This window comes from Plectropomus leopardus, chromosome 18 (assembly GCF_026936395.1).
Source record: "Plectropomus leopardus strain MGB_pleo_1.0 chromosome 18, ASM2693639v1, whole genome shotgun sequence".
Classification (NCBI taxonomy): domain Eukaryota; kingdom Metazoa; phylum Chordata; class Actinopteri; order Perciformes; family Serranidae; genus Plectropomus; species Plectropomus leopardus.
In genome coordinates, this window is record NC_142193.1 from 31,617,501 (window position 1) to 31,645,235 (window position 27,735).

Below are 27,735 nucleotides of genomic sequence, written 5' to 3' on the forward strand. Positions count from 1 at the left end.
AGCAATGGCAAAATAACAAAAAAATCCTTTTATGGCCCATAATTGTACTTTTAGTAATTAAAGAAAAACTGCCAAAAAAAATAATAATTTCACTACCTGAATCCCTGCAAATATAGATTTAGTTGTACTACACGTAAGGTGCTGCAAAATGCAAAGGTGTCGGTTTGGTTTCAGTTTGTAGTCTGCTAGGACATTTTTAAACATCAAACACAATTTTCCTGCATTCAGTTGCATTTTTATGCACCATTTTGTGCCATTTTTAGCATCAATGTATGGTTTAAATGTCCTAAATTTGTCAAAATAAAAGTCCTCCGCTACAACAGTGTTTATCTCAGCAGGTGTGAGGTCAGTCTGTGGAGTCTTTTAAAAAGCGGCTAAAAACCTTGTTCAGGCATTTGAGAAGCATACAGTGTTTAATCCAGTTTTAATTTGACTGTGTTTGTATCATTATTGTTTTAGTCTAGTTTAGACCGACGGTGATTCTAGGAAGATTTATTGTCTTCTCTGCCAATTATTTTTCAATTGGTTGTTTTATGTTGATTTTTCAGTAAGATAAGTCGAGAATAATATTTGATTGTTTTGTTTTGTTTTTATTGATTGTTGATTTATAATTTGATAAATCGATTTTTATTATCTTTGGTTACTATTGTCAATGTAGTTTTTTATTATTATTATTTTATTTGTTCACCTTTTTATTTTATTACATTTTATATTTTATCACTGTTGGTTTCTGTTGTAATGTTATGTTGTCTTGGATCCCTGTGAGACTCTACTATCACTGTTTTTTTTATGATTTTTTAATTATTTTTTTACTGTGTTTGTGAAGCACTTTTTCTACATAAATAAACTTTTCTCTGTCAGCGGGCGTTGGAGGTGCCCGCAGTTGTAAACCTGCAGTACTCGGTGTCACCGGCGGGGGGCGGCGTTGTTTCGGAGCGCAGCGTGAGGAGCGAGATGACCGGAAAACAGCGAGGCAGAGCGGGCTGGAGCGGCAGGCAGAGGAAAGATGGCAGCCGCGGCAGTGGCTGAGTTTCAGAGAGCTCAGTCTCTTCTCGGGACAGACCGGAACGCCTCTATCGATATCTTACACTCTATAGGTAAATATCGCCCACGCGGAGGAGGTAACCTCCCGCTCAGACTCTGAAGATCTACTTTTCTCCAGCTGACGAGCTCAGTTAGCCTGTTAGCAGCTAAGCTAACGTTAGCTAGCCCAGTGTGTGTTTCTCCCGCAGCAGCGCAGTGAGTCAGCAGCAGCAGCAGCTAGCCGGCTAGCAGCGCCGGCTAGCTGCCCTGAGAGGCTAACGTTAGCTCCCGGCTCACTGATCTGACAGTTAGCACGCAGCCGGCGCTGTTAGCACCGTCCGGTCAGATGAGGCCGACGTTAATGTGAGCCGGAGTGTGTTTACAGCACCCGCTCCGCCGCTTTACGCGCTTTCACAGCGCGTTATGTTTGATATTGAAGTGCTTGCTTAGCTGTCATCACCGGTTATTGCAGAGATACTCAACCCGCTTTGCCTGGGGGCCACTTTTCCAAAATGACAGGAGGCCAGGGGCCAGTCGCAGCAACACCAAGACATGTTTTTTGGGACATTTCTTGGATTTTAGGACGTTGTTAGGATTTTGGGATAGTTGTAGGATTTTAGATCATTACTGTGGTTTTACGACGTTTCTCAGATTTTAGGATGTTTCTCGCATTGTAGGACATTTGGAGGATTTTAGAACTTGTCTCAGAGTTTCGGGCATTTCATGGATTTAAGGATATTTCTATGATTTTAAGTCGTTTCTCTGATTTTAGGACATTTCTCATATTTGGGACATTTTTCAGATTTGTGATGTTTCTTGGATTTTATGAGAGTTGTAGAGTTTTAGATCAGAACTTTTGTTTTAGGACGTTTCTCAGATTTTAGGATGTTTCTTGCATTTTAGGACATTTTTTTTGTAATTTTAGGAAATTTCCAGGGTTTAAGGACATTTTTAGGATTTTAGAATTTGTCTCAGAGTTTAGGACATTTCTGGGATTTTAGCACATTTATCTGATTTTGGACATTTCTCATATTTGGGACATTTTTCAGATTTATGATGTTTCTTGGATTTTAGGACATCTTTGGAATTTTAAGACTTCAGATTTTAGGACACTTCAAGGATTTAAGGACATTTCTAGGATTTTAGCATGTTTTTAGGATTGCTGTACATTTCTTGAATTTCAGGACGTTTCTTGGATTTTAGGACATTAGTGTCTTATCTAGGACCACTGTCGGGGGGTGTGGGGATCCTCCACTGTCACTTTTTTTGATCAGAAAGCTCTGTGTTGATGCTGTTTTATGCTCTCTGACACCTTATGGGGACTAAAAGTACAAAAACAATCCTCAGTGTGAGTCACTTTATTTTTCATTGTGAATTAGAAAATGGTTGGGGGACCACCAGGCACCCTATCAGAGGCCAGATTTGGCCTGTGGACCGTAAATTGAGCACCACTGCTTTATAGTTTAATTTGGCAGCTTCGTTAGCAGCTTGGCGTCCTGCCATTCAACTCAAGCTCAACTGACAGAGTCTCCAGAGACACATGGACAGAGAGTAACATCAGCATTTTAACTGTTAGTATATCAGGGTGATTTATGTCAATACGGATCAGATGACATCATCGTTATGTGTGTGTGTTGTAGTGAAGCGGGACATCCAGGAGAGTGATGAGGAGGCGGTGCGTGTTAAAGAGCAGAGCATCCTGGAGCTGGGCGGGCTGCTGGCCAAGACAGGACAGGCTGCAGGTAACGAAACATCATGTTTATACGCACAAAGCTTCATATCAAACTCTCTCACGACAGATCTACAACACAAGACAGAGCACACGAGTTCCTCACTCAGAGTCCACATTCGTGAGGCATTTGTTTTATTTTATTTTATTTATAATTGTATTGTTCTCCCACTGAAACATCATGTGGTTTTATCTAGCTGACAATAAAGACTTTCAAATTTTTTTTTTGGTTTTATTTTATTATAAGGGAGAATTACATCAAATTTGAGAACTTGTGACTTCTGTTTGTTGTAGCTTGAGCTGGTTATCAAATTATCATCGCAGATCAGCAAGGCACTTAAAGGGTTCCTACAGTCATGAAATTAGTAAAAATCAGTGATGCACCATAATAATTATTTCAAACAATACCAATAAATTGATAATTTCCAGCTTCTCGTGGCCGATAAGATATCGATAACCGATAGTTTCTTTATTTTGTTTTTCATTATCTGAGGGTATGAAAGGCTGAGATGTGGTGCGTACAGATGAATTTAATTTGTGAGACAACGATGGAGAATGAGAGCGAGCAGATAATTCTGACAAATTGGCAGAGAATGAGAGGAAGTGGACATTTGGAGACACCAGTGAAGAATGACAGCGGAGTGGACACCAGTGGAGACAACAGCCGTGAATGAGAGCGAGTGAATCTTTGGAGACACCGGCAGAGACAACGGCGGAGAATGAGAGCGAGTGGACAAAAAGTGATGTCAAGGCCGTATTAAAGAACATCTCGCCTGTCTCAGTCAATAAAAACATATCAGAAATCTTCAGGCAGAGTCTCTGCAGAAAAATACACCACAACACATCGAGAGCGGATGGTGGTTTTTTATTGAATATTTAGAAATGGAAACTGGAAACTGAAATGGAAACACACATCGCTTAAATGAAAACCTCTTATGAAAAACGTCACATTTTAGTTTTAATGTGAAAAGCAAGTTCCCTAAAAAAGAAGAAAATAAACACCTGGCATTTATTTTAAATATTGCCATCTGCAAAGTAGAAACTAACTTGTATCTCTTGTATTTTAATATTATTTTAAATAATTCCATATGAAGAGAAGAAAATAATAACCTGCGTCTCTGAGATTCTGGATGTCGGTTTCACTTAATTTTTGATTAATTGCCTAACTAAACGAGTATGTAAGTTAAAAATATAATAATATAAATATGTGTGCAATGCTTCAACGAACAACAGAGTTATGCATAAGTTGAAATATCAATAAGAATATCTACCAATACGTGTCACTTGTTAAATATGGTCTAAATCAAAGAGTGGGAAAAAAACCAAAAAAAGGATTTTTTGGGGGGTTGAATTATTGCACCAAATATTGCAGTTAAGGCAGGGATTTAAAGAATTACTACACAAAAAAACCCTATTGTACATTTAAAGTATAATAAATCAAGTATTGAATTTATTTGTAGAAGTGTGTGTCGAGTCTGCGTGCAGGTCTCATGACTGTCCTGTTAACGCTCTCGTGTTCGCGTCTCCGTCTTTGCTTCGTTAACGACGGCCTTTCTGATTCCTCTCCTCAGAGCTGGGGGGTCTGCTGAAATACGTACGCCCCTTCCTCAACTCCATCTCCAAGGCCAAGGCGGCCAGGCTGGTCCGCTCCCTGCTGGACATGTTCCTGGACATGGAGGCGGCCACGGGTCAGGAGGTGGAGCTCTGCCTGGAGTGCATCGAGTGGGCGAAGGCTGAGAAGAGGACCTTCCTCAGACAGGCGCTCGAGGTGAGACTTTGTTCAGCATCCTTCGTTCAGGTTTGTTTGGGCAAGTTGAGAAGACATCGTCGCTCCTCGTCCAGCAACCCAAACACACACTGAATATTAATCTTCATCACGATTTTGGCTTCACACAATTAATGAACAGACGCCACTGCGCAGCACATCGCGGTATCCATCCAGGTCCCAGAGACAGACTGAAATAACAAAGATCAACACTGTCATTTCTAATTTTATTCAAGGAGATGGACTGAATTTGGGTGAAGAAGAACCTCATTTTAAGTCTGATTTTTTCAAATTTTATAGTTTTATTAGAATTTAAAATAGTGCACATTATGCAGCACAGCATACTTACATCATTTACTGTTTTTTTTAAATTTGGTTTTCAGACTGAAGCAAAAATACACAGAAACACATCAAGCTACAAATGTTGACTGGATTGTAACAAAGAAAAAAACAACTTGTGGGAGAGTGATAATAATAATAATTAAAAAATCTGAAATCATTTACTGTTTTTAACATTAAAGTGAGAAAGAGATTAAATGAAATCAAAGAAATTAGAAGTACATGTTGTAAAATTATTCATACAGGCAGAATTGATACTATTAGTTTTTTGTTTTTCTTTTTTAAGCAAAGAAACAAACAAACAGTCCACCTCTCTGTAAAGTTTGTATTTTAAGACTGATTTCGATGAGAGATTTGTACATCAGGATGTAGCCCAAAGTGAAAGCAGTGCTCTGTTGATTTACGTGTGACCGTGCAAAAAAAAAACATTTGTCCCTAAAATCAATGAATAATCATGAGACATTGTCAATCAGTGACATTGGAGCAAAACCAAAAGTTTAAAAACACTATTTATTTTTTAATGAACCAGTTAATTATTATAAATTTTTCCAATAAGTAAGGAAATTCCTTGTAATGTAAGAACCCCCACCTGCGTGTGTGTAACAAAAGTCACCATGCTACAGTTTTTTTTGTGTTGCGCTCAGAATCTTTGGCGGTAAATCTGAGTATTGAGGGCTAAAAAGGTGATATATGTTCAGCCTACTTTGCCTGTGTAAAACCATTGTTGATGCACATATTTATGAGTAACATTTGTTATTTATGGACAGACGCATAAACAAACTGGGGCCCTGAAATGATGTTTTTTCTCCTCCCTCCTCAGGCTCGTCTCATCTCACTGTACTTCGACACAAAGTGCTACCAGGAGGCACTACAGCTCGGTAAGATCAGAAATGTCAGTTTGAATGGGTTTCAGTGGAGCATTTTTTGACCTGAACAGTCTGAATGTAACTATTTAGTTTCCACAGTGTATTTTAGACTTATTGTAGGAGCTGAGCTGCAAATTCACTGTGATTTAAAAAAAAGTGATAAAAAAGTTTGCTCCATCTGTACCATCACAGTTTAGTTCTCATCCTTATTTCTTGGGTGAAATTTCACAAAGATTTCTAATTCTAACTGTTTGATTTTTCTACTGTGGGACGTTTTTTCACCTCTTTGGTCCAAACACGACAGAAAGTTTGCGTTGACTCTAAACCTCCTTCTCTCTTCAGGCTCCCAGTTGCTGCAGGAGCTGAAGAAGATGGACGACAAAGCGCTGCTGGTGGAGGTTCAGCTGCTGGAGAGTAAGACGTACCACGCACTCAGCAACCTGCCGAAAGCCCGCGCCGCACTCACCTCCGCCAGGACGACCGCCAACGCCATCTACTGCCCACCCAAACTACAAGCAGCTTTAGACATGCAGTCAGGTACAAACAGTCACTGGTGTGAGGGATGAGCCGCTGCTACATGTTTATACTCCACACAGAAACCAAGTTTATGAAAACACGGCAGGTGACGAGAACCGGAGTTGTTTTTTTCTGTTGCAGTTAACCTGATGTTGATGTGTGTTTGGTTGTTTCCAGGGATCATTCACGCAGCGGAGGAGAAAGACTGGAAGACGGCGTACTCCTACTTTTACGAGGCCTTTGAGGGCTACGACTCCATCGACAGCCCCCGAGCCATCACAGCCCTCAAATACATGCTGCTCTGCAAAATCATGCTCAATCTGTAAGTGGAAAACTGCTTTGGACGTTTTTAAACGTTTGATGGAAGATGTCAAGTCGAGAAGTCTTTATTGTCCCTCAGGGGGCAGCAGGAGTACATCAGTGCGTACAATAACACAATACATTTAAAATCACGTTGAATCATTTTAAAAAATGATGACAGCGGGATCAGATGAAATCTTCAGAAAGACTGGAAGATGTACGACTCTGTTGAAAGTTGCCAAAATGCAGTGACGTAAATTTTTGAGTGGTAGAGAACCCAGAATGTGTCTAAAGTGGGGCACACACGACAAGATAATCGGGCTGATTTTGGGCCCGATTTCCCCCTCACAGCTAAAGTCGGCAGAGGCCAGGTTATCTGATGTAGCTCGTCACATGTAGCTCGTCATCCGCCACGTTTGTTCACTTTAAAGTCGCGTTTGAGCGTGCGAGATTTCGAGTTTTAAGAGCGGAGAGTCTGCCTGTTGGTGGAGTCTGGTGGTGTGTCGGTCATCTCACTGCACACTAACAAACAAAACTGTTAAATGTGTCGTTGTTTTCTCGATCAGTTAAGATTTTATTGGCTTCATGTTTTTGTCGTGCTGTGAATGATGCGTGTTGTTTGTTTCAGGCCGGAGGACGTTCAGGCGCTCATCAGCGGCAAGCTCGCTCTGCGGTACGCGGGCAGACAGGTATCACTCTTCATCCCTCAGAAGTCTAATTTACACTTAAAAAGAGGAATTGCTAAACCTCTCCGCTAAACGATGACAGTCCAATCATAGCTCAGCCACTAATACTGATTCTTAAATCTTTGAATTCAAATTATTTATTTTTTTTCTATTTTAGCAAGATTTTAGCTTATTCAAGCTCCTATTTACCAGCTTATTATTTTAATTTCATGGTCTTGCACTAAATTACTGGGTGTTGGATGTGTGAAACACAATTTTGTTTTTTATGTTGTGCACAATTAATCCGAATGTTACGAAAAGTGCAATATCCAAATCCCAGGAGCTGCAGAGTGCTGATATGAATCAAAATAAACAAAGACTTGTGTTGCCTCAGCCAACAAATCATATTCCAGATGTACAGTAAGAAAAGATGTGTTTGTTACAGACGCTAGCAAAAATCACAGCCTCTTTTTTTTCTGTGTTCTCTCTTTCAAAATGAAATGTAAAAATGACCATTTCCACTGTAATAGCGAAGAATATTGCAATCGCAATATGTTTTATTTCTGCATGCTGTGCTGCGAGAATGGATTAAAAAGTACGTTTAGCTGCTATGAAGTCAGATTTTTTACATCCTAATCCAGTCTTATCTGTGTCCCTGTCTAAAGCGAAGTCATTAAACGTTAGATGAAATTTGGATAGCTGTTCCTGGATTTTCTGCTTTCATTTGCGTCTGTATGTTGTCTTTTTTTATAACCTTTTTATTTATATTCTTTTTCTACAGACAGACTCACTGAAATGTGTCGCACAAGCCAGCAAGAACCGGTCGCTGGCAGACTTTGAAAAGGTTTGTTTCCTGAGTCTGATGCTCTGTGTGGACTCTGTCGAGACTGTTAACTATTGAAATGTTCTTTAACAACATTATAAATAAAACTGTTTTCTTTTTTTCACATTTCCAGTTATTTTGTTGTTGATTACAGAAAGTTGTCACAGTACACTCTTGGTACGATTGAAACTTACACTCTTCTTTTTGGTTTTTTTTTCTTTTAAACAGGAAAATATATTTCAAAAAGTAAATAAAATAATCTTTCTAGTCCATAAATACATTCATCCACATATTAAAGAAAATTTATCAGTAAGTTAAAAAAAATAAACAATAATAATAAAAATCAGTAAGTAATCAGTAAGTTAAGAAAATCAAATCAAATAATAATAATAATGAAATAAATAAAATAAAAAATATTATAAATAGAATTCATTTTAAAAAAGGATGGCTGTGTGTCTTATTGCATATTTGATCTTTGACCGCATTTTAATGATTCAGTTGTCCCTCACACCAACAGGCACTAACAGAGTACAAAGCAGAGCTGAGGGATGACCCCATCATCAGCACCCACCTGACCAAACTCTATGACAACCTGCTGGAGCAGAACCTCATCAGGGTCATCGAACCTTTCTCCCGGGTTCAGGTAACGTAAACGGATTTTGTGTGATTTAGAAAGTGTACTGACTACTTTTATTATACCAGCATAAGTGTCTCTAATCATCATGTTTGTCCTTTTCTCAACAGATAGCACACATTTCCTCCCTCATCAAACTATCTAAGGTGAGATTTTGCTCGTCCTTTAGACTTTTATGAAACATGAGTTTCCTGTTTTAGTAATCTTTAAGGTTTTTACAGTGAACTGGATTCTTACAGTCAAGAAAAACCACAAAAAGTCATGGGATTTGCCAGCAGCAATTTGCAAGCCTGGAAAAGTTTTGGGAAACTAAATATACCCTGAAAGTTTTTGGAGAAGTCAGATATGTAAAACTTTAATGATAATTAGTGTTTTTACAGTGTCTGGCTGTGATAAATTGTGCCATTTATGCCTGAAGATTTGGAAGGCATGATTTCTTTTTTAAAAAAAATCTTAAAAAGAAGAAAAATTTGTTTTAAGAAAATAGTGCAGAGTATCAGTGGTCATCTCAGAGAATATATGATCTTGAAAATTAGCCTCAGAGTCATCAAAGTTTTTGGTAAAAATGTTCGTGTGAACGCTGAGTGAAAGAGTCGGGCTGTGTTTGCTCTGCAGGGAGACGTGGAGAGGAAATTATCACAGATGATCCTGGACAAGAAGTTTCACGGTACGTCTCTGCGGCTCTGCCAGCAAACGCAGAAAGACGCACGATGAAAATGAGCGTTTCAGTGTTTTGTGGTCGTTTCCTGCAGATGAGTCAAATTTGCACTCATTACATGCCTAAATAAGTTTTTTTTCTATTCTGGGTGACACTAACTGAGCTGATGACCTGACAGGTATTTTGGACCAAGGTGAAGGAGTGCTGATCGTGTTTGACGAGCCGGCGGTGGACAAGACGTACGAGGCGGCTCTGGAGACCATCCAGAACATGAGCAAAGTGGTCGACTCGCTCTACAACAAAGCCAAGAAGCTCACATAAGGTCAGCCCCAACACGGCTCATAATGTCGGAGTGTGTGAGGGATAATTCTCAAAATGACCACTGAAGAAACCGTTTAGTGTGATACAGCTGTTTTATGCAGAAATAACTTCTGCAGAGTGCTGATTACATGCTGAGGTAATAATCATTTTGACCTCTAAAACAGCGGAGCATGTCTCTCCACAGACCTTATTATGATAATTAGAACAGTTTATACTGATATAAGGCTGTATTTGCTAAATCTACCAAAATAATAATTGGCTTATAATGTCATTTTAATACGACACACTCCAGTCGCTCTGCATACAAAATGTGCTTTTCAAAATCAAAAAAATCTACACATTAATATTTTTTTCTCCTTTCATTGAGTTTGTTTTTTCACCAACATCAGTCCTAATCATAAACATCAAATATTTATTAATTTTCAGAATTTCAAAGCTTTACATGATGTAAAAGCACAAAAAAATAATTATTTTCAATGTACTACATGCAAAATAGATTTTTTTTATAGTCACAACCTGGGATGTGTCACAGGAGAGAAAAAAATCAAAATATTTTCAAAATTTCTACACTTATTTGATGTCATTTTCTTGCTTGTTTTTGCTTATTTTTAGGTAGATGTTTTTGTAGCTTTTTACAAATTTCTTGCCGTTTTTGGATCACGTGTTGTCAAATTTGTTAAGGATTTGCACAGTTTGAGGGTTAATGGAAACCCGCCGAGTGTCAGAAACACGAGTTAATTCTCCCAGAAATATAACGCTTGAACACGGGGAAAGTGGCGAGACGCGGGGAATGAGAGCCTTTGGCGTGCGCTGTGTGACGTTTGGTGTCTTTGTCTCCCTCCTCAGAGAGAGTGGAACCGTGGGTCCTCCTGTCAGGACCGACGTGGGCCAGTCACACCTCCGTTGTTCGCTCACTTCAACCGGGGAGGGACGAGGGGAGGACGAGGGGAGTACAAACACTTAACAACCCAGCAAGCAAATAAACCAGCCGACCGACCGACCCCACCAGAACAACTCGGTGACGGGGTGGCCGCGCCGCTCGCTCCTCCTGCTCCTCCCTCGCTCCTCTGCTCTCCCTCTCTCCTGTCTCCTCCTTCCACTCTGACTGGGTTGATCTGACACGGCGGTCTCCTCCCTGTGGACAAATTCGGGCACTGTGCCCCTCTGCTCTCCTCCCTCCACTGGTTTCTACTGTATGTAAAATTGGACGAGCCTCCCTTTCTCCTTTTTTTTCTCCTGTTTCTCTCTGCGCTGGCCATCAGGGAATCTTGTAAAATAACCGTAAAGAATACGTATACAGTACTTATACATACATGTATTATATAAAGAAAACGTGCTGGGTCTGTTCTCAGAGTGTACGCGGGGTTAACGTGGGTTGGTTGGTCCGTGTCTGTCGCCGGATTCTTCCCGTTCTGTTCACTTCGCCGACCAGCCCCGAATGTTTGTTTTCTCTGATTTTCTGCGGTTCGGAAGAATCGCCTCACAGGTCGCCCGGCGTATGAAAACGGCGGCCGCCCGAACCCCTCACATCCTCACTTTGACCTTCGCCCCCTCACCTGTTTCACCCCGAGTGCTCGCGCTCGCTCACAAGGCATTCTGGGATTCGTGGACCACGCAGGGAGTCTGCTCCTCTGTCCACTCGGGACCACGCCACGCGGAGAGGACGTTCATCGACACACTTCCTCCCCCTGCACTTCCTGTTTGTATATAACATTGCCAAGCGCCTCCGTTCATCCACGGCCTGATGTATTCACCCCCTTTTTTTATAACGTGTAAGAACAGATGAAAGCTCGCCGCAGAGAGCTTGGTCAGTCACACAAAGTGCTTTTGATGACACGTGACCGGAGAGGAACCTCTGAGACCAGACGGTGCCGAAGGCGGCGAATTTCGCTGGAGAAAATCAAGCTGTACATTTTTGGGAACTTAATTTTGCAAGGACTCGAGGGTTTGCCGTATATGACATAGAGAAAGACAAATGCTAATAAAAAAAAAAATTAAACCTGAAAGTTGTGTGATTTTAGGAACCTGGAAATGAAAATGTGTGAAATGTTATTTTCTCTGACGTTGTTTTTTACATTGTGAGGTTGTTAAAGCTCCAGTGTATGGAACATGATATTCATAATTAGGTTTTCTTTAGCGTATAACCACCTAAAATTAAGAATTGTGTTTTCGTTACCTTAGATTGAGCCGGAGCAGGTCCTCGTCTGCGGAGATCGCCATGTTTCTTCAGTAGCCCAGAAAGGACAAACCAAACACTGATGACAGAAATAGACATTCAGGTTTTAATGTCACCTGAAGGCCATGAGGGTAAAGTAAGAGGTATTCCTTTGTTTACAGCCCTTTAACCCCTTAGGACCTGCTTTAATATCACACATTCGGATCGCTCTATTTTTTAGCCAACATCAGTTCTAATCATAAATATTGAGTATTCATTAATTTTCTGAATTTTAACCCTTTTAACGGCAGGTTTTTGTCATGATGTCACTGTGTTTTTAGGTGAATCAGAAACACACAAAAAAGTTATTTTCAATATACTACATGTAGATTTTTTTTTTATTGTGACAGGTCACCTAGTGGAAATAGCATGTATTTCCTCTATATGCCAAATATGGTCAAAATGACCTCATCAGGTGGAAAATAGTCAAAATGACAAATTCAGAGTCAAAAGCCCAGTCCTGTTTTTCTGCTCTGATGGCTGTGGGATCAAAAATGTCAGTTTGAATGGGTTTCAATGGAGCATTTTTGGACCTGAACAGTCTGAATGTAACTATTTAGTTTCCACAGTGTATTTTAGACTTATTGTAGGAGCTGAGATGGAAATAAAAATTGATGCCATATGTGTGAACACAGACAAAATTATCAGAAAAATGAAGAATGAAAAGCACCTAAAATGCACCAAACAGTCCCTAAAGCATTCCCGATTTAACTTCACTTACTGCTGTGTTCGCTCTGCTGATGTCACAGTTAGCACGTGTTGCAGTCGGAGCCCTCGTTACTGTTGGGCCTGCGCGCTGCGTCATCCTCTACAACAGTCCCTGATTGGCTGCCGACGTTTGAAGTGTTTTTTATGCCCCAAAATTTCCCAGATCCCAATCTGACTGAACGTTAATGGGATGTCGAGGACCAAAGGTTACCCAGCAGAACATCGCACTGCAGCGAGATGATGGATGTTATTCACGTCATCTGTCTGCGGTTTCAGTGTTTCAGCTGAGTCATCTGATTTCACACAGTTTGAAAAGATGCATTTCTGCTGTTGACTCCTGTGCGTATTTACTTTGACCTTGCAACTGAATTCACAAGTTATTGTGATTCAGAATGAATGAGTTAAATTTGCTGCAAAATTGAGCTGTTTTAAGCTTTTGAAGCCTGGGTGGATTTTTTCCAAAAACATGGGAAGAACGCAACAAGCAATGCAAGAAGAAATGACCCAAAAAATTCTTTTAAAAGTTGTTTAAAAAAATGAGAAAAAGAAAGGAAAAAGAAAATTTTAAAAAAGAAAGAATTGGAAAAAGTGCTTAAAAATTATATTAAATTTGTAAAATAATTTCCTATGTAATTATGATACTTAGAAATATTTTTTTCCTAACTGTCTGCAGTATTAAAAAACATCAAAGACATACACAGTAAAAGACATCAGTTGAAAAACATTTATCCATCAAATGCACGTGACAGCATTGAGGAACATTTCTTCAAGCGTCACAAGAAAAGCGATATCGCTCCAGGTTTCAAAGGGTTAAGTGCTGGTGTGAGCAGAGCTCAACGCCTGACGATATCTGACAGAAATTGCGTGTTTTTGGGGAGTGGAGTTGTGCAGATGAGGGCATTGAGCAGGCAGGGAATGTCTAGTTGCATTGTGGGAACTGTAGGTTGGATTTAGTGTCTTTGTCGCACTAATTTACTCGTCTGTTTTTAATCTCTCTCGTCAGCTGCCCGAACTTTATTAAACTGTGGAAATCAGTGAAGTGCCCGTCAAAATCTTAAAAGCTTCTCCACCTTCAAAAGCAGAATTTAAAAACAGATAGAAAAAGATTTAGATGATAACAGAATTCATTTTTTAAATTTAAGTTAAATAAATACATACAAACCATATAAAAGCAACATTTCCTAGAAATAACTGTAATTTTATACTAATTTAGGGGAAAAAAGCTGATATTTTGTATACTTGAGCTGAGGGCTAACGGCAGATTCGATATTTCTTTTCTGGAAATCAGGTTTCACCTGTTTTTGTTTGTGAATTTCAGCATTTGTAGGTTAACCAACTGAACGAGTCTCAGTTTTTTTCTTCTAAATTTTACCAAATGATAACTGTTTACAAATTTAAATTTACAGCTTTATACTGCATCCATTAATGTCAGTCAAATTACCAATACATCAATTTTCAAAATAAAATTCTTTAAAAGTCTAACTAAAGTAAAAGTACAAAAATAACATCAGCTAAATATTTGCTTTAAAAGTATTTTTGCAACCCATAGTGCTGGAAAAGACAGGAGGCCCGGGGCCAGAGCAGGGGCCTCACACATGTTTCCAGGATTATAGGATGTTTCTAAGATTTTAGGACATTTCTTGGATTTTAGCCTACTTCTTGGATTTTAGGACGTGTTCTAGGATTTTAGGACATTTATCCTATTTTAGGACATTTCTCATTTTTAAGACATTTTTAGGATTTATGATAATTCTTGGATTTTAGGACACTCTAGGATTCTAGGATGTTAATGAGATTTTAGGATATTTCAAGGACTTTTTATAGGATTTGAGGACATTTCAAAGATATTAGGACATTAGTGTCTCAGATGTGTCCTCTGTCAGGGGTGTGGGGGATCCTCCACTGGCACTTTTTTGATCAACAAGCTCTATTTTTGATGCTGTTTTATGCACTCTGACACCTTATGGAGACTAAAAGTACAAAAACAACTCTCAGTGTGAAACACTTTATTTTTCTATTGTGAATTAGAGTATGGTAGGGGGGCCACCCCACTCCCTGTCAGGGGCCAGATTTGGTTTGCGGGCCCTAAGTTGAGTATTACTGAAGTACATAATATCTCCAAATTGTACTTGAGTAGATGTATTATTTCCTCTCTCTGTGAATTTCCTGTAAATAATCAAAGATGAATGATGAAAATGAATCCTTTGTTCTAATCCTGAAGCGGATCATGGTGAGCAGAAGAGTCCGCAGGCGGATTCAGCAGCGCAGTGTCAGCGTGGCTCGGCCTCCGCACAGTGATTCATAAAATCCTCCGCCTTCATCTCCTCCTCTGACACCTCCGCGCCGCCGCTTCAGCACCTCGGACAGCGCCCCCTGCTCCGCCGCTTCAGCACCTCGGACAGCGCCCCCTCCGATAGGCTGCAGCGCGGCAGCGGCCAATCGCGTCAGCTGCAGCGGCGCGGCAGCGGCAGCGGCAGCGGCGGCAGCATCCTAGCAGCAGCCAATCAGAGGGCGTCGTTTCTCTCCCACATCCAACCCGAATAACTGCAGATGCCCGCATCAAAGCAGCGGGTCTCCCCCTCTCTCTCTCTCTCCTCTGAGCTCCGGAGCTGCGCTCTATTTTTGGATTTCATAGTGGCCATTTTTTCTCTCTCCTCTCCTAGTTGATTAATGAGCGGTATGTGCGGTTTTATTGATGTGTGAGGGACGTTTGGACGTTAACAGCCGTCACCGGAGAGATTTTCGCTCCTCAATGGAAGACATCTTCCGACTCGCTGCGAGCGAAGGGGTGAATTTGCTTCGCATCTGGATTCCCGTCGACGAGCGAGGGACTTTTTATAAATGAAGATCTGACAAAAAACCGGCAGCAGTCCACCGGGAGCGCAACCTGTCGGCCTGCAGCACCGGGGCTCGTCGTTAATCAGGGACAGAGCCGTTTTCACGCCCTGGAGCCCGGACAGGAGACCGAGCTGGGTTTTGCATTTTGGCCGCATTTGCTCAGCAGCAGGGGGGTCAAGGTGCGATACATGGATCTCACAGGAAGACAGGATTAACTGCAAGGTAGGAGATTTTATTATTTTACTGCATGTGTCATTTTTTTTCTCTGCAAATGTGAAACCAGCCTCCAAAGAAAAGCTTTCACATAAACCCTTGACGCACAGGTGTTTCCGCTCCGATCTTCATATTCCGATTATTTCTGCCTCTCAGTGATGCTGTAAACATGCAGGCCGTCGTATCGTCTTGTGTTTGTGTTGTTGGGACGTGTGAGAGCTGAGGCCTGTCAGCTGGTGTTTCTGGAGCCGCCGTGTGTTGCAGGAGCTGTTTTCAAGGCTTCCATTTTGAAGCTAAGATGGATGCTTGCGCACATTTCTTTCTCCTGCCTCTGTGGCCTCATCTTATATAATCCCGACGAGGCTGCAGGCCGCTGCTACATATGCTTTCTGTCAGCAGCAGCGGCGATGTTTGATCACACACACTCAGGGACTCGATCCCAGATTAAAAAGCGAGTGGAAATGAGATTTGCTGAGGTCGCTTCTGCAAAACAACCGAGGCATGCTCATTCTGTCTGACAGGAAAATTAACAGCGGAGTCCTTTATGAGACCAACATGGAGCTTTTATCACGCTGCCGCATCTCTGCTGTGAAGGAATGCACTCAAATGATGGAGCGATGCAATTTATTCTAAAGTTTTCTGTCAAAATTTAAAGATGAAATCGTATTGCAGGAACACTCAACTTGCTTTGCTTGGGGGCCACTTTTGTAAAGTGACAGGAGGCCAGGGGCCCATTGCAGCAGCCCCATACATGTTCCTAGGATTTTAGTACAGTTATAAGATTTCAGGGCATTTCTAGGATTTCAGAATGTTTCTCAGACTTTAGGACATTCCTCTGGTTGATTATGTTTCTAAACTTTTTGGACATTTTAGGATTTTGGGAAATTTCTAAGATTTTAGAATGTTTCTAGGATTTTAGGATGTTTTTAGGACTTTAGGGCATTCCTAGGATTTTTGGACAGTTCTAGGATTTCAGGGCATTTCTCGGATTTTAGAACTTTCTTGGGTTTTAGGGTGTTTGTAATATTTTAGGACATTTCTAGGATTTCAGAATGCCTCGGATTTTAGGACATTCCTGTGGTTTGATGATGTTTGCAAGGTTTTAGGACTTTAGAATACTTTAGGACATTTCTAGGACCTTTGGGTCTTTCTCTTAACGTAGGACAATCATAGGATTTTAGGACATTTCTATGATTTTAGGACATTAGGGTCTTATGTAGGACCTCTGTCGGGGGTGTGGAGGATCCTCCACTGGCTCTTCTTTTGATCAACAAGTTCTATTTTGATGCCTTTTTATGCTCTCTGACGTCTTATGGAGACTAAAAGTACAAAAACAGTTCTCAGTGTCAATCACTTTATTTTTATTGTGAATTAGAAAATGTCAGGGAGCCCAGACTGGCACCCTATCAGGGGCCAGATTTGGTTTTGACGTGTTTTAAGCAGATTTGCAGTTATTAAATATGGATGTTGTTGCAGAGCTTACTGTTATTCTACCGGTGGTTGTGGTTTGAAAAGCAGCTGTTTTTTACTGAGACATCTCATGGTCTTCCCTAGAAGACTGAGACCCTGAAACTAATAAAAAAACATTTAAAATAGCTAATAAGTGGGCCCAGAGTTAAGTTTTCAAACCACAAACCTCTGTACGGATCCTTTCTATAATGTCAGACAATCTGAGTCTGTCAGTGACAAAAACAAAAACTTTTCACGGACGGACACTGATGGTGCACACATGCACAGGGTGGTTACATTGTAGCCTGATTTACGAAAACGTGTAAAAACGGTCGGTCCAGGAGTTCCCCTTTAACCCTCTGAAACCTGGAGCAACAGCTCTTTTCTTGTGCTGCTTTCAGTCACCTTTCACAGGTATTTTAACATTTGGACCCTGAAAACTAAGTGGTGCAATTTATTTAAAAACATGAGAAAAAGGCAAGAAAAAGCTTCGTAACAAATGTTCCACATATTGCAAGAAATGGTACGTCTAGAAAATGATTTTAAAAAAGCTAAGGAAAAGAGCAAGGGGAAAACAATATATTTACAGTTATCATAATTACATATTTATGTGTCAAAATTATTGTAATTTAAGCAGATCATTTGTTTTGTTTCTTTTTCTCTGTTGATTTTTTTTTTTTTTACTAATTCTTAGATAATTTCTTGTATTTTCCCTTTTTGTGTTGATTTTCAGGTAATTAACTAAAAGCTAGGAAAAAATGGCCATTCAACTATTTTTTGAATTATCAAAATTGTGTATTTAAAATTATGTAACAGACGTATTATTATTTCTTAAGTGCCTTTTCAGGTCATTTTCTTGGCTTTAACTAACTTTTTTCTTTTTTTGTGTTAATTTACTGGTTATTAAATCAAGGCTCTTTTTGTCGTTGCAAATTTGAGGGTAATTTTCTTGTATTTTTTTTTGCTTTCCCCTTTGTTATATTTTTACTTATTTTGGTTTATTTTTTCAACCTTCGCTGCTCGTTGCCTTCCCTTGTTTTTGAAAGAAATGAGCCAATTTTCTCAAGTTTCAAAGGGTTAACTTTTACAGTTTGGTCGTGAAGTGTTTGCTGTTGATGGTTTATTATTATTATTCTATTTTATTTTACCACATTTAATGTAACTAATGCAGAATATTGCCACTTCTTTGCTCACAGGTTCGACTTCCTTCAGAAGTGAGACACTTTGGTCCTCTCTCTGTCTCGACCAATCAAAGAGCTTCTCCCCCTGCTGCTGTCCTCTGTCCTCTGTCCCTCTGCTGACCTCCGAGCCGACATCATGGGCACGGTGCTGTCTCTGTCCCCCAGCTACCGCAAGGCCGTGCTGTTTGAGGACGGCCCGGCCACGGTGGGCCACTACACCGCCGTCCAGAACAGCAAGAACGCCAAGGACGCCGCCGCCGCAGCCGGGAAATCCCTCAAACGGCCCTCCATCATCAGCGTGCTGCCATGGAAACGCATCGTGGCCGTGTCAGCGAAGAGGAAGGGCTCCAAGAAGCTGCAGGCGGACGGCGGGGACGGCGGGAAAGGGAGCTCTCCGGACGGCCACGCCACGGCCAACTCGGCTTCCAACAGCCTGAAGCTGAAGAAGTCTCAGTCCTGTGCCAACCTCTCGTCTTACTCATCCAGCCAGGACCCGTCGGCCACCACCACTACCTCCTCCCACCTGCCCGTCTCCAAGACCCTGGCCAACGTAGCTACTGTCGCCGCCAAAAAGAACTCCCTCACAGGCTCCGGGATCCAGTCGTCTGCTGCGACCGGCACGCCGAAACGCGTCATCGTCCAGGTAATCCTGCAGCCGAGTCACCAGAAGAAGATGTACGAATTTGTACGTTTCACACATAAAATATCAGCGTTTCTAAAGTAACAAAGTATAGCAGCAACCTTACTGTTCTGGACCAGCAATCAACAAAACCGGTTTGGATTTAGCAGCCCGTCGCTTTCTTTCCAGTGACTTTCTAGGCGCCAAATGTTGGTGTTTTTTAGCAGCCAGTCGCTGATTTTCCATCAGGGACAGTGCTACATAAAGTAACTGTTTTTTTGCCAGGATACTTCGACGAAAATCGTTTTTTTTTACTTAGCCATCGCCGCGCCAAGATGATGTGACGACAACGATTTTTACTGAGATTTTACTGGATTTTCTGTCGAGATAGTGCGCAAAAAAGCTTCTTCTTCTTTTTTTCTTTTTTTTTTTTTTTTAAATTTTCTGCTGAGATAATAAATACAAAAAGCTTTTTTCTTTTTTCACTGAGACTCCAGGGCCTTTTTTTATTAAAAAAAACAAAAAAAAACTAATGTCATCTCCAGCAGGATGCCAACAACCTGGTTTAATACATCCAGAGAACTTCTATAAAAACGAACTGCATGGTAACCATGGTAACCAGAGCGAGCCTCTAATAGAGGTGCGCCTTTAATTGTCAAAACGTGTCGCCACAGCGGGCTGGTAAAAGGGCGTTTAATTGAGATGAGGCTTTTATTTGAAGTTTTAGGGTTCTGAAGACACTCTGACTCACTGCTGCTCCTCTTTCTTCCCTTTCTCGTCGTCTCCGTCCTCCAGGCGTCCACCAGCGAGCTGATGCGCAGTCTGGGTGAGTTCCTGTGCCGTCGGTGCTACAGACTGAAGCGTCTCTCTCCGACAGACCCGGTGCTGTGGCTGCGCAGCGTGGACCGCTCCCTCCTCCTTCAGGGCTGGCAGGATCAGGGCTTCATCACTCCGGCCAACGTGGTCTTCCTCTACATGCTGTGCCGCGACGTGGTCTCATCCGAGGTGGCGTCGGAGCGCGAGCTGCAGGCCTCGCTGCTCACCTGCCTCTACCTGTCCTACTCCTACATGGGCAACGAGATCTCCTACCCGCTCAAGCCCTTCCTGGTGGAGGCGGAGAAGGAGGCCTTCTGGGACCGCTGCCTGGAGATCATCAACCGCATGAGCGGCAAGATGCTCCAGATCAACACCGACCCGCACTTCTTTACCCAGGTGTTTGCTGACCTGAAGAACGAGAGCAAGAAGGAGGAGGAGAAGACCAAACTCCTCATCGGCCTCGACCGATAAGAGGGAGCTGGGAGGGGGAAGGAAGGAAGGAAGGAAGGAAGGAAGGAAGGAAGGAAGGAAGGAAGGAAGAAAGGAAGGGCGAGTAGGAGGATGGAAGGGGTTAATAGGTCGAGATCGGGGGAATAATGCAATGCAGCTTAGCGACACCTTGGAGCTGTTGTCTGGCGTCTCTGCGAGTTTATCATTAACCAAATTACCTGCTTAGAGCCCAGAACAAAGGGGATTAACCCTTTAAAACCCGGACTGACAGCAGTTTTCTTACGCTGGGTCCAGAAGTCTCTCACGAGAATTTAAATCTTTGAACCCTGAGCAAACTGAATTATTTTAAAAACATGGGAAAAACTTGACAAGAAATGTTCAGCAAATTGCAAGAAATTATGACATCAAGAATGTTTTTTAAGCTAGGGGAATATGACCTCAACTAATAATTAAGTATTTAATATTATGTTATGTTAGTATTATTATTTCTGAGGCACTTTTTTCAGCCACGGGCCTTGTTTTTTTTTCTATTTACTTTCCTTTTGTTTTATTGCAAATTTTTATGGTAATTTTTTTATTTATTTTTTTTTTACTTTACTTTTTTTTCCAATTTTGGCTTTTTTAACTTTACTTTTTTGCAAAGTTTTTGGCAGTTTTTGTGGCTTTTTTAACAATTGCCTTTGCTTTTTTTTTTTTAACTTTAATTGTAAACTGCAAATTGTTTGGTCATTTTCATGGCTTTTTGTGCTTCCTTTTTTGTGCTAATTTTAGGTTATTGTTGTTTTTTAGATTTTACTCTTTTTTCTGCAATTTTTTTAGGTAATTTTGTTTTTTCGTTTTTCAAATTTCCTTTTTTTAAAGCAATTGTCTTGGCTTTTTTAAAAATTCATGTCTTAATGTTCATGTAATTTTTTGTGCTTTCTTTTTTCCCAATTTTGCACTGTTTTTTAATTTATTTCTTAAGCTGCTCAATTCATTTTTTCCATGTTTTTGAAAGAAATCAAGCCACTTTGCTCAGGTTTCCAAGGGTTAAACACCAAAACAGGAACAGAGAGAGGCAGACTCTGATGTGAGTCTCGCCTGGAGGCATCATTTGTCCCAGGGGGGCGTTTTCACCACAACACAGCAGATAAAACGAGGGCTGCTGCGTTTTGCGGCCGCATTATTTGACGTGATTAGATCTGATTAGATTCTCGGGACTGACGGGCTGCTCGTTGATCCGGAGCGTTTGGATCAGGACGTGACATCAACAGGCTTTAAGGCAAAGATACGATCATTTCAAGAACCATCAAACTGACGGCACAGAAACACGTTTTATCAAACGGCGGGAGGAGTGCTGATGCGAAAGAGATCTTTGTATCTTTTGCTTCATCAGTCTGATCTGTGTCTTGTTTCTCAGAGATAAAAACACATTTTTCTGTCTTTTGAAACGCCAGACAACACATTTCCTAATGAAAGGTGAATATTATCGATACACAGACTCAGTATGTTGACACGAGGAAAGTGTGTGATAGCAGCCGGACATTTCCGCTGTAGAGAAATGTCCGCTGATGAAAATCAAGAGCCACCTTGCATGAGGTCACTTCATACGTCCTTGCACACGACCACCTGCTTTTTTGCCAACTCCACTTTCCCTTTTCCCGCCGTCCTGCGCGAGCTTATTGCACTCACCGACACTGGCTGCCACGTCACTGATGAACCTTTTAGAGCGTCAGATATTCCCGCGACACGACGAGTCTTACTGTGAAATTTACCTTGCTATTTGGTGTAATTGTAGTAGAATAAAAGTACTGTACTTTGAAGGGGATATTTGGGTTCATTCAGTCAAATCTGCTGTGAATTAGGAGATTCGTTATTTAATTTTTACAAGTTTTAAATGCACATCAAGAGGAAACAGATAACAGTCCGATCAGAGGAAACAATGTTGGCATTGTACGTTTCTGCAAAAATACATTACCTTTGCACTGTTGTATATCGAAAACACTGAAAATTAATGTTTGTGGTTAACGTGTGGTTAAGTTTACACACAAAAAGATTAGAAAAAGATCATGTTTGGGCTTTAAAAAATGGCTTTGGTGACACAATTAGGACTGAAGAGGCTGTCCGTGTCTGGGTAAAGAGTAATTCCTTTCGTTGCGTTATCCCGCTAAGATTTCTCAGCAACAAAAAAAAAAAAACACTTTCAGAGTTAAAATCCTCACAGGAAACGCATAGATGTACTGATGATACTCTATCACGGCAATGAACACACCATTCTCTTGGTAAAAGAAGAGCCACTTTTTATGGCACTATTACTACTAAACAGACACAAAAAAAGAGCCACTTGTGTGGCACTATCTTTGGAGGAAAAACAGTCCTCCAAAGAGTTCCTAAAAATAAAGGTTTGGTGGCTAAAAAGCAGCTAAAAAAGGTAGCAATGTCCTGGCAGGAAACACAACAATATCACAGTTAAAAATTTTCGGAAACTTTCCTCAGTGGAAAAATGGTGATGGGTCGCTAAAAAACACCCACACTTTATACTAAAAAACTCTGGAAATGCAGCATTGTCTTGGAAAAAAACATTTGCTTTTGGCACAGTTATCTTTCTAAAAAACATCTGCTGAATTGGCACAACTTAAAAAAACCAAACGCTTTACTTTTACAGATCAGCAGCAAACGCATCGCCGTCTCTTCCGTTTGTTGGTGAACAGCCGTCTGCAGCTCGACTGCTGAGGTGAGACGCCGTCCCCCGTCCACCGTCCCCGCCAAGTCCCCGTCCTTATAAGTCAGCTGGTTGATATGAAACGTACAAATGTTGAATATTTTTATTTTGCAGAAACAAACAGTGCCAACATTTTACTCCGATCACTTGGCTGCAGATTTACAATTAAAGAAGCTCTTCTGTAAGATGTTTACATTCACAAAAATATGGGAAAATGCAATAGTGACTCCTCGGGGGCTGATTTTACACGAGGAATTATTTCAGTCCTTCCTGTTCCCCTGCACTTTGTCCTGCTGTCCATAATGGTGCTGTCCTCAGTGACCACAGGAAGGAAGGACGGAAAGACAAATAAAGACAGACAGAAAGAAAGAAAGAAAGAAAGGACTGGGCTCATCTCGTTTGCTTCACGCTGTGTGAATGACTCAGTTGTGAAGGACATGTTCAGAGTGGATCATGTGATCTGTCTCAACCAATGGCGACACGTCAGAGGGAAAGAAACTGTGACTATATTTCAGGTGTTTTCGGGCTGATGGGACTTCCGAAACGACGCGTCGATGTCGCTGCACTCAGCCGAGGAGCCTCCTCTGCTGTCTGAAGTGTCGCCTCCCCTCCTCTCTCCTCCCTCCACTTGTTCCTCCTCCTCCCTCCAACCACTCCAGTCCTGTCCAGTCCGATTCAGCTGTCCCATATCTAGAGACTCTCTGGTTCATGGACCTGATGGCGTAGTTATTCACCAAGTTGTTTGACATGCATGTGTGCTTCTATAGGTTTCCCAGCATGCTGCTTTGTGTTGGGCGCGCCGCACCTGATGTTACGGAGCGGGCGCCACGCTGAACTGCCGACAGCTGGACTCAGTGATGTGACATCCAGGCGACTCGGCACGATGACTCTCTGATGAAGAAAAGATTCGATGTGTTTTCGCCTGCGCTGCACATACGTCATAAAGTACAGGAGAAGATCCTTCTTCGGGATTTCTGCTGTTCTTGGTTCCGTGTTGGCTCGGGATCCAAAAGACCCTCTGAGATAAAATGTCCCAGTAATATACCGTGACCACATTCATGGCTCCACACATGTATGTGCAAAAAAAATTCACTCAAGACCTCTTTGGTCAAAGAAAACTTAATTTCTGTTTGTGGTTTGATATTTTGGCAGAATGCTTCTATTCTGGGACCTCTCTGCCCTTCCATGTGCATACGTAGCAGCAGCAAAGACCCACATGTTCTCATCCCATGTCGTCACATATCGCCGCTCTGTCAGTGGACTTTTGCGTCTACATGTTACACTTCAGGTATCCTTCTGTGTCTGCTGTTGATGATCCGAGATGCTGCTACCATGATGTCAACACAAGCACGCAGTCAGGTGACGCTGCATGTGGTTTAGGATTAGCCAAAAGAGACTGACAGTAAGCAAACACCAGACTCCTGCATGGAAGTCTGGTGTTTGTTGGACCTACCAGTGTCTCAACCTGATGCTGTCCAGCGGCGTATCATGTGGACGCCACAGCTTCCATCTGACTGCATTCTCAACGGAGTATTATGTTGCCGCACATAGTGTTGTACTGCCGTCCAATGCCGTACAGTATCATTATCAGCTGATACCGTTCAGCGGCGTATCATGTGGAAGCAATAGGTTGCTTTGCGTCTTAATCTTAAGGAGAAAGCACTGCAAAAGCAGCAGTGTTTGACGACTTTGGAATGAGATCAGGCTGGTTTCAGCACATCGCATCAAAGGTCTCGTAGCTGCCCATTTCAGATGGCGGTCCATGGCCTCGTTCGTGGCCACCGCTGATGTTTTGCAGTCTTAATATAATCTTTATGTCCCATTTCCACGGTGCACAACCGAAAATGTGCTCTTGCAGTGTGTGCGAAACATTTGGGTTGCCATGAAGATTACAAAGTGACATCGCAAACAAGATAATTTGTTCCCAAAACGTTATCATGTGTGAACAAAATGAAAAAAATATCATATTTCAGGACTTTTGGGTTCTGTATGTATGAGATAGGCCTACATATTTCAAGAATGGTTGAAATTAAGGCAGCAGACACCAAAACATCCTGACTTTTAAACACTATTATATATATAAACACTAATATATATATAATATATTAATATATCTACAAAAAATGGTGGATCCTACATTTCCCACAATTCTTTGTAACCTCACACCTCCAGTTTGTAAACAAGCTTTCAGTAAATAAGTTTTAGGTCACATGTCTAAGCTTAGATGACCCTGCTGACACTTTTCAAGGTTTGGAGCGTCCCCGCAAACCCTCTGAAGACATTATCCCGCTGAACTTCGTGTTCCCAAACCGAGTGCCTCCGGAGATTCCTCGCCATGATGATGTCACATCACTGAGTCCAACCGACGCCAATAAACTGTCTTCAATTTTACAAAAACTCTGGCTACCCAGACGGGGCAGAGATCTTGTGCCATATCATCCTAAAGACTCATTCTTTCATACAAAACATCGAGCCAACTCCACGTCTCAGACTCACGGACAACAAAGACTTTAAAGGAGGACGTTTTTTTCACAGCGTCGCTGCGTCACGTGTCAGAGACCAGAGGAGAGGGACTTTGTTTGGATGGCGAGGACGTGGAAATGGAAAGCTTGTGATGTTAACACACAGTGAAGTTTTATGTTTGTTTTTCACCCAAAGCTGGAGCGTTCAGCATGTTTCAGAAGAACCGAGCGGGCTGCAGAAGGAACCACGCTGTAAAACATAATGTAGCCTCGACGCAGAGTCCGACCTCACGAGACAAATATGCACCCGAAGAATGAATCCACGGCGAAGCAGCTTGTTTACATGTCCTTCCTCCGCGCTGTTTCTGATGGGTTGAACAGTAGCATTCCCACCATGACTGTTGAATAATCTCTTATGTTGTTTTTAATTTGTCGCACTGAGAGACACAAACTTTACGTGTCAGGTTTGGTGGAAAGTAGAAACTTAGACACGTACGGCGATGAACATAAATTAGTGTTTTTGATTATTTCAGATTATTCGAGGAATGCTGAAATCAAGAGCTGTCACCTGGATTCTTTGTGGTTTAATCGACCGTTCTCTCATCCCAAACACCTTCTGTAGCACAGAACATTTGCAGTTTTTTATGGCTACATTTACGTGCACAACTTATTCCAAGTTTTGCCGTATTCCTCCCCAAAAAACTATCTTCCTACCAAGCCACCCTCTTGAAAAGGTTGCTGTGGCAACATTTGTGCATATCCAAAAACTTGTTGATATCCAAGTCTTTCATGAAGTTTAAAAATAGGAATGTGGACTTTTCTTTTGGACATGCATCACTACAAACTGTCAGTGACTTTTTATGTTGACGCACAGAGACGACTATAATCAGGCCGTATGTCACAAACCGCAGGAAAAACCCCAACTGTGAAGCACTTTATACGTGTCCAAAAAATGCTCCAAAAATCTGAATGATGTCCACATATCCCTCATCTTAATCTGAAAATGGTAAAGCTAGGAAAAGGCCTGATTTAAAATATCCATACTGAATATGCTGTTTACAAAACCTGTGTCAAATTTGGAATCATAAAGGAATATTGGTGTGCACGTAAACATAGTCACTGATAATGGAGGAAGATTTAGCTCAGACTTGTTTGTCAGCTTCTTTCTCGACAAAATGGTCCATTTTGTCGACTAAAACCAGAACGCTGGCTGACTATATCACCTAATCGAGCCGTCAGTGGCTCACTGAGATAATAAAAATTATATCTTTGGTTCACTTCACATCATTTCAAGCTCAATCATTTTAAAATGATGTTGAAAGGGCTTTAAAATGTGCATTTAATGCTCACATACATGCTGCAGAATTGTAACAATGATGAGGAAAAATGTAAGATATCTTTTAAGGTTCAAATATCTGATAAAACTTCCAATTAAATTATCTGGGTGTTTTAGTCCAGTTTCAATGAATTTAATTAAGTTTGATTTCTGTCCGACTCACATGTTTACATTTTAAACGTCCAGTTTTAGTCGAACCAACACAATAATTCCACTTTTTCTAACATCATGTAAACGTGCTGACTGACTGGGTTATCTGGAGCGTAAATCGCCCAAAATTCAGCAAAGAGCAGAAAAGAGCTGCAAACTTTAAAACCTAAATAAAGTTGAGTTACAACTGTAATTAGTTATAAAGACGCCTCCATCCAAACTCTTGCAAAGGGATTTCGAGAACGGTCAATTAAAGTTTTGGTGCCAGACCCTCGACACTAAACACACACTCTCACCCCGCTCAGACTATTACATCTTGATTATTCAAAAGCATGTGGACGTCGGACGACAGCTTTCGACAGACGAGACAGGAGACGATGTTTTTCTCTGCGAAACAAACTTGAGATTTTTCACTATTTTTGCTTCCAGCTGCTCCGCTCCTTCCAGCCGTGCAGGGACAATACAAAAAAAATCTTTAAAAAAGGAGAAAAGGAAGCAAGGACAGGAAACTGTTTTTCTTGAACTGTAGAGAGAAGTATGGGCCGACCTCGCCCCCTCCTGTACACGCTCTCACCATCGATCAACTCATAACTAATGTGCCATATTTTATCTTGCAACACGTACAAGACAGAAAGGATCGTGTAACATATACAGACGCTCATGATGATGATGGTTTTTCCTCCTTTTTCATTTGTGGATCATGTCGTGTAAACAAGAATCTTTGTTGAACAAAAGTCAAAAGGCTACTAGTGTTCCTCTAGAGTGCTGATGCTGCAGTCTCTTACTCTGTGGATGTATGAATATGTATGTGAGAAATATGAATAATTTGATCAACTGTTACAGGAACTTTATATAAAAACCTTTACAAGCACGCTGTTGTCTTTTTGTTTTATACAAGCTGATTTTACTATAAAAAAATCAAGATTGTTGATGGCTTTGAAAAAGGTAAGTAAATAAA

At 41.2% G+C, this 27,735-nt stretch overlaps 2 protein-coding genes across 3 annotated transcripts; both read left to right on the forward strand.

The window, feature by feature from the left end:
• The first annotated feature begins 941 nt into the window (after positions 1-941).
• LOC121956889 (26S proteasome non-ATPase regulatory subunit 11A) lies at positions 942-12,484 on the forward strand. Of its 2 annotated transcripts, none has more exons than XM_088069325.1 (13): positions 942-1,097; positions 2,664-2,765; positions 4,324-4,520; positions 5,677-5,734; positions 6,065-6,259; positions 6,416-6,560; positions 7,167-7,227; positions 7,985-8,047; positions 8,544-8,669; positions 8,771-8,806; positions 9,276-9,327; positions 9,497-9,640; positions 11,821-12,484. In XM_088069325.1, exons 1-12 carry the CDS (start codon positions 1,007-1,009, stop codon positions 9,637-9,639), a joined length of 1,269 nt encoding a protein of 422 aa, XP_087925451.1. In that variant the 5' UTR covers positions 942-1,006; the 3' UTR covers position 9,640; positions 11,821-12,484. The 2 variants fall into 2 exon arrangements, with proteins under 2 accessions (XP_087925451.1, XP_042361252.1); XM_042505318.2 differs by lacking the exon at positions 11,821-12,484 and adding an exon at positions 10,486-11,645.
• Positions 12,485-12,621: 137 nt separating this feature from the next.
• Positions 12,622-27,648, forward strand: LOC121956893 (cyclin-dependent kinase 5 activator 1-like). The gene is made up of 3 exons (XM_042505325.2): positions 12,622-15,622; positions 18,259-18,886; positions 19,658-27,648. The coding sequence occupies exons 2-3, from the start codon at positions 18,380-18,382 to the stop codon at positions 20,147-20,149; spliced, it is 999 nt and encodes a 332-aa protein (XP_042361259.1). The 5' UTR covers positions 12,622-15,622; positions 18,259-18,379; the 3' UTR covers positions 20,150-27,648.
• The last annotated feature ends 87 nt before the right edge of the window (positions 27,649-27,735 follow it).

Bases quoted from the DNA above. Each gene is read 5' to 3' on its own strand.
- LOC121956889 (XM_088069325.1), top strand. From the start codon at position 1,007: ATGGCAGCCGCGGCAGTGGCTGAGTTTCAGAGAGCTCAGTCTCTTCTC. The intron at 6,561-7,166 runs GTAAGTGGAAAA...TGTTTGTTTCAG, and splicing joins TGCAAAATCATGCTCAATCT to GCCGGAGGACGTTCAGGCGC. The intron at 8,048-8,543 runs GTTTGTTTCCTG...TCACACCAACAG, and splicing joins CGCTGGCAGACTTTGAAAAG to GCACTAACAGAGTACAAAGC.
- LOC121956893 (XM_042505325.2), top strand. From the start codon at position 18,380: ATGGGCACGGTGCTGTCTCTGTCCCCCAGCTACCGCAAGGCCGTGCTG. The intron at 18,887-19,657 runs GTAATCCTGCAG...TCCGTCCTCCAG, and splicing joins CGAAACGCGTCATCGTCCAG to GCGTCCACCAGCGAGCTGAT.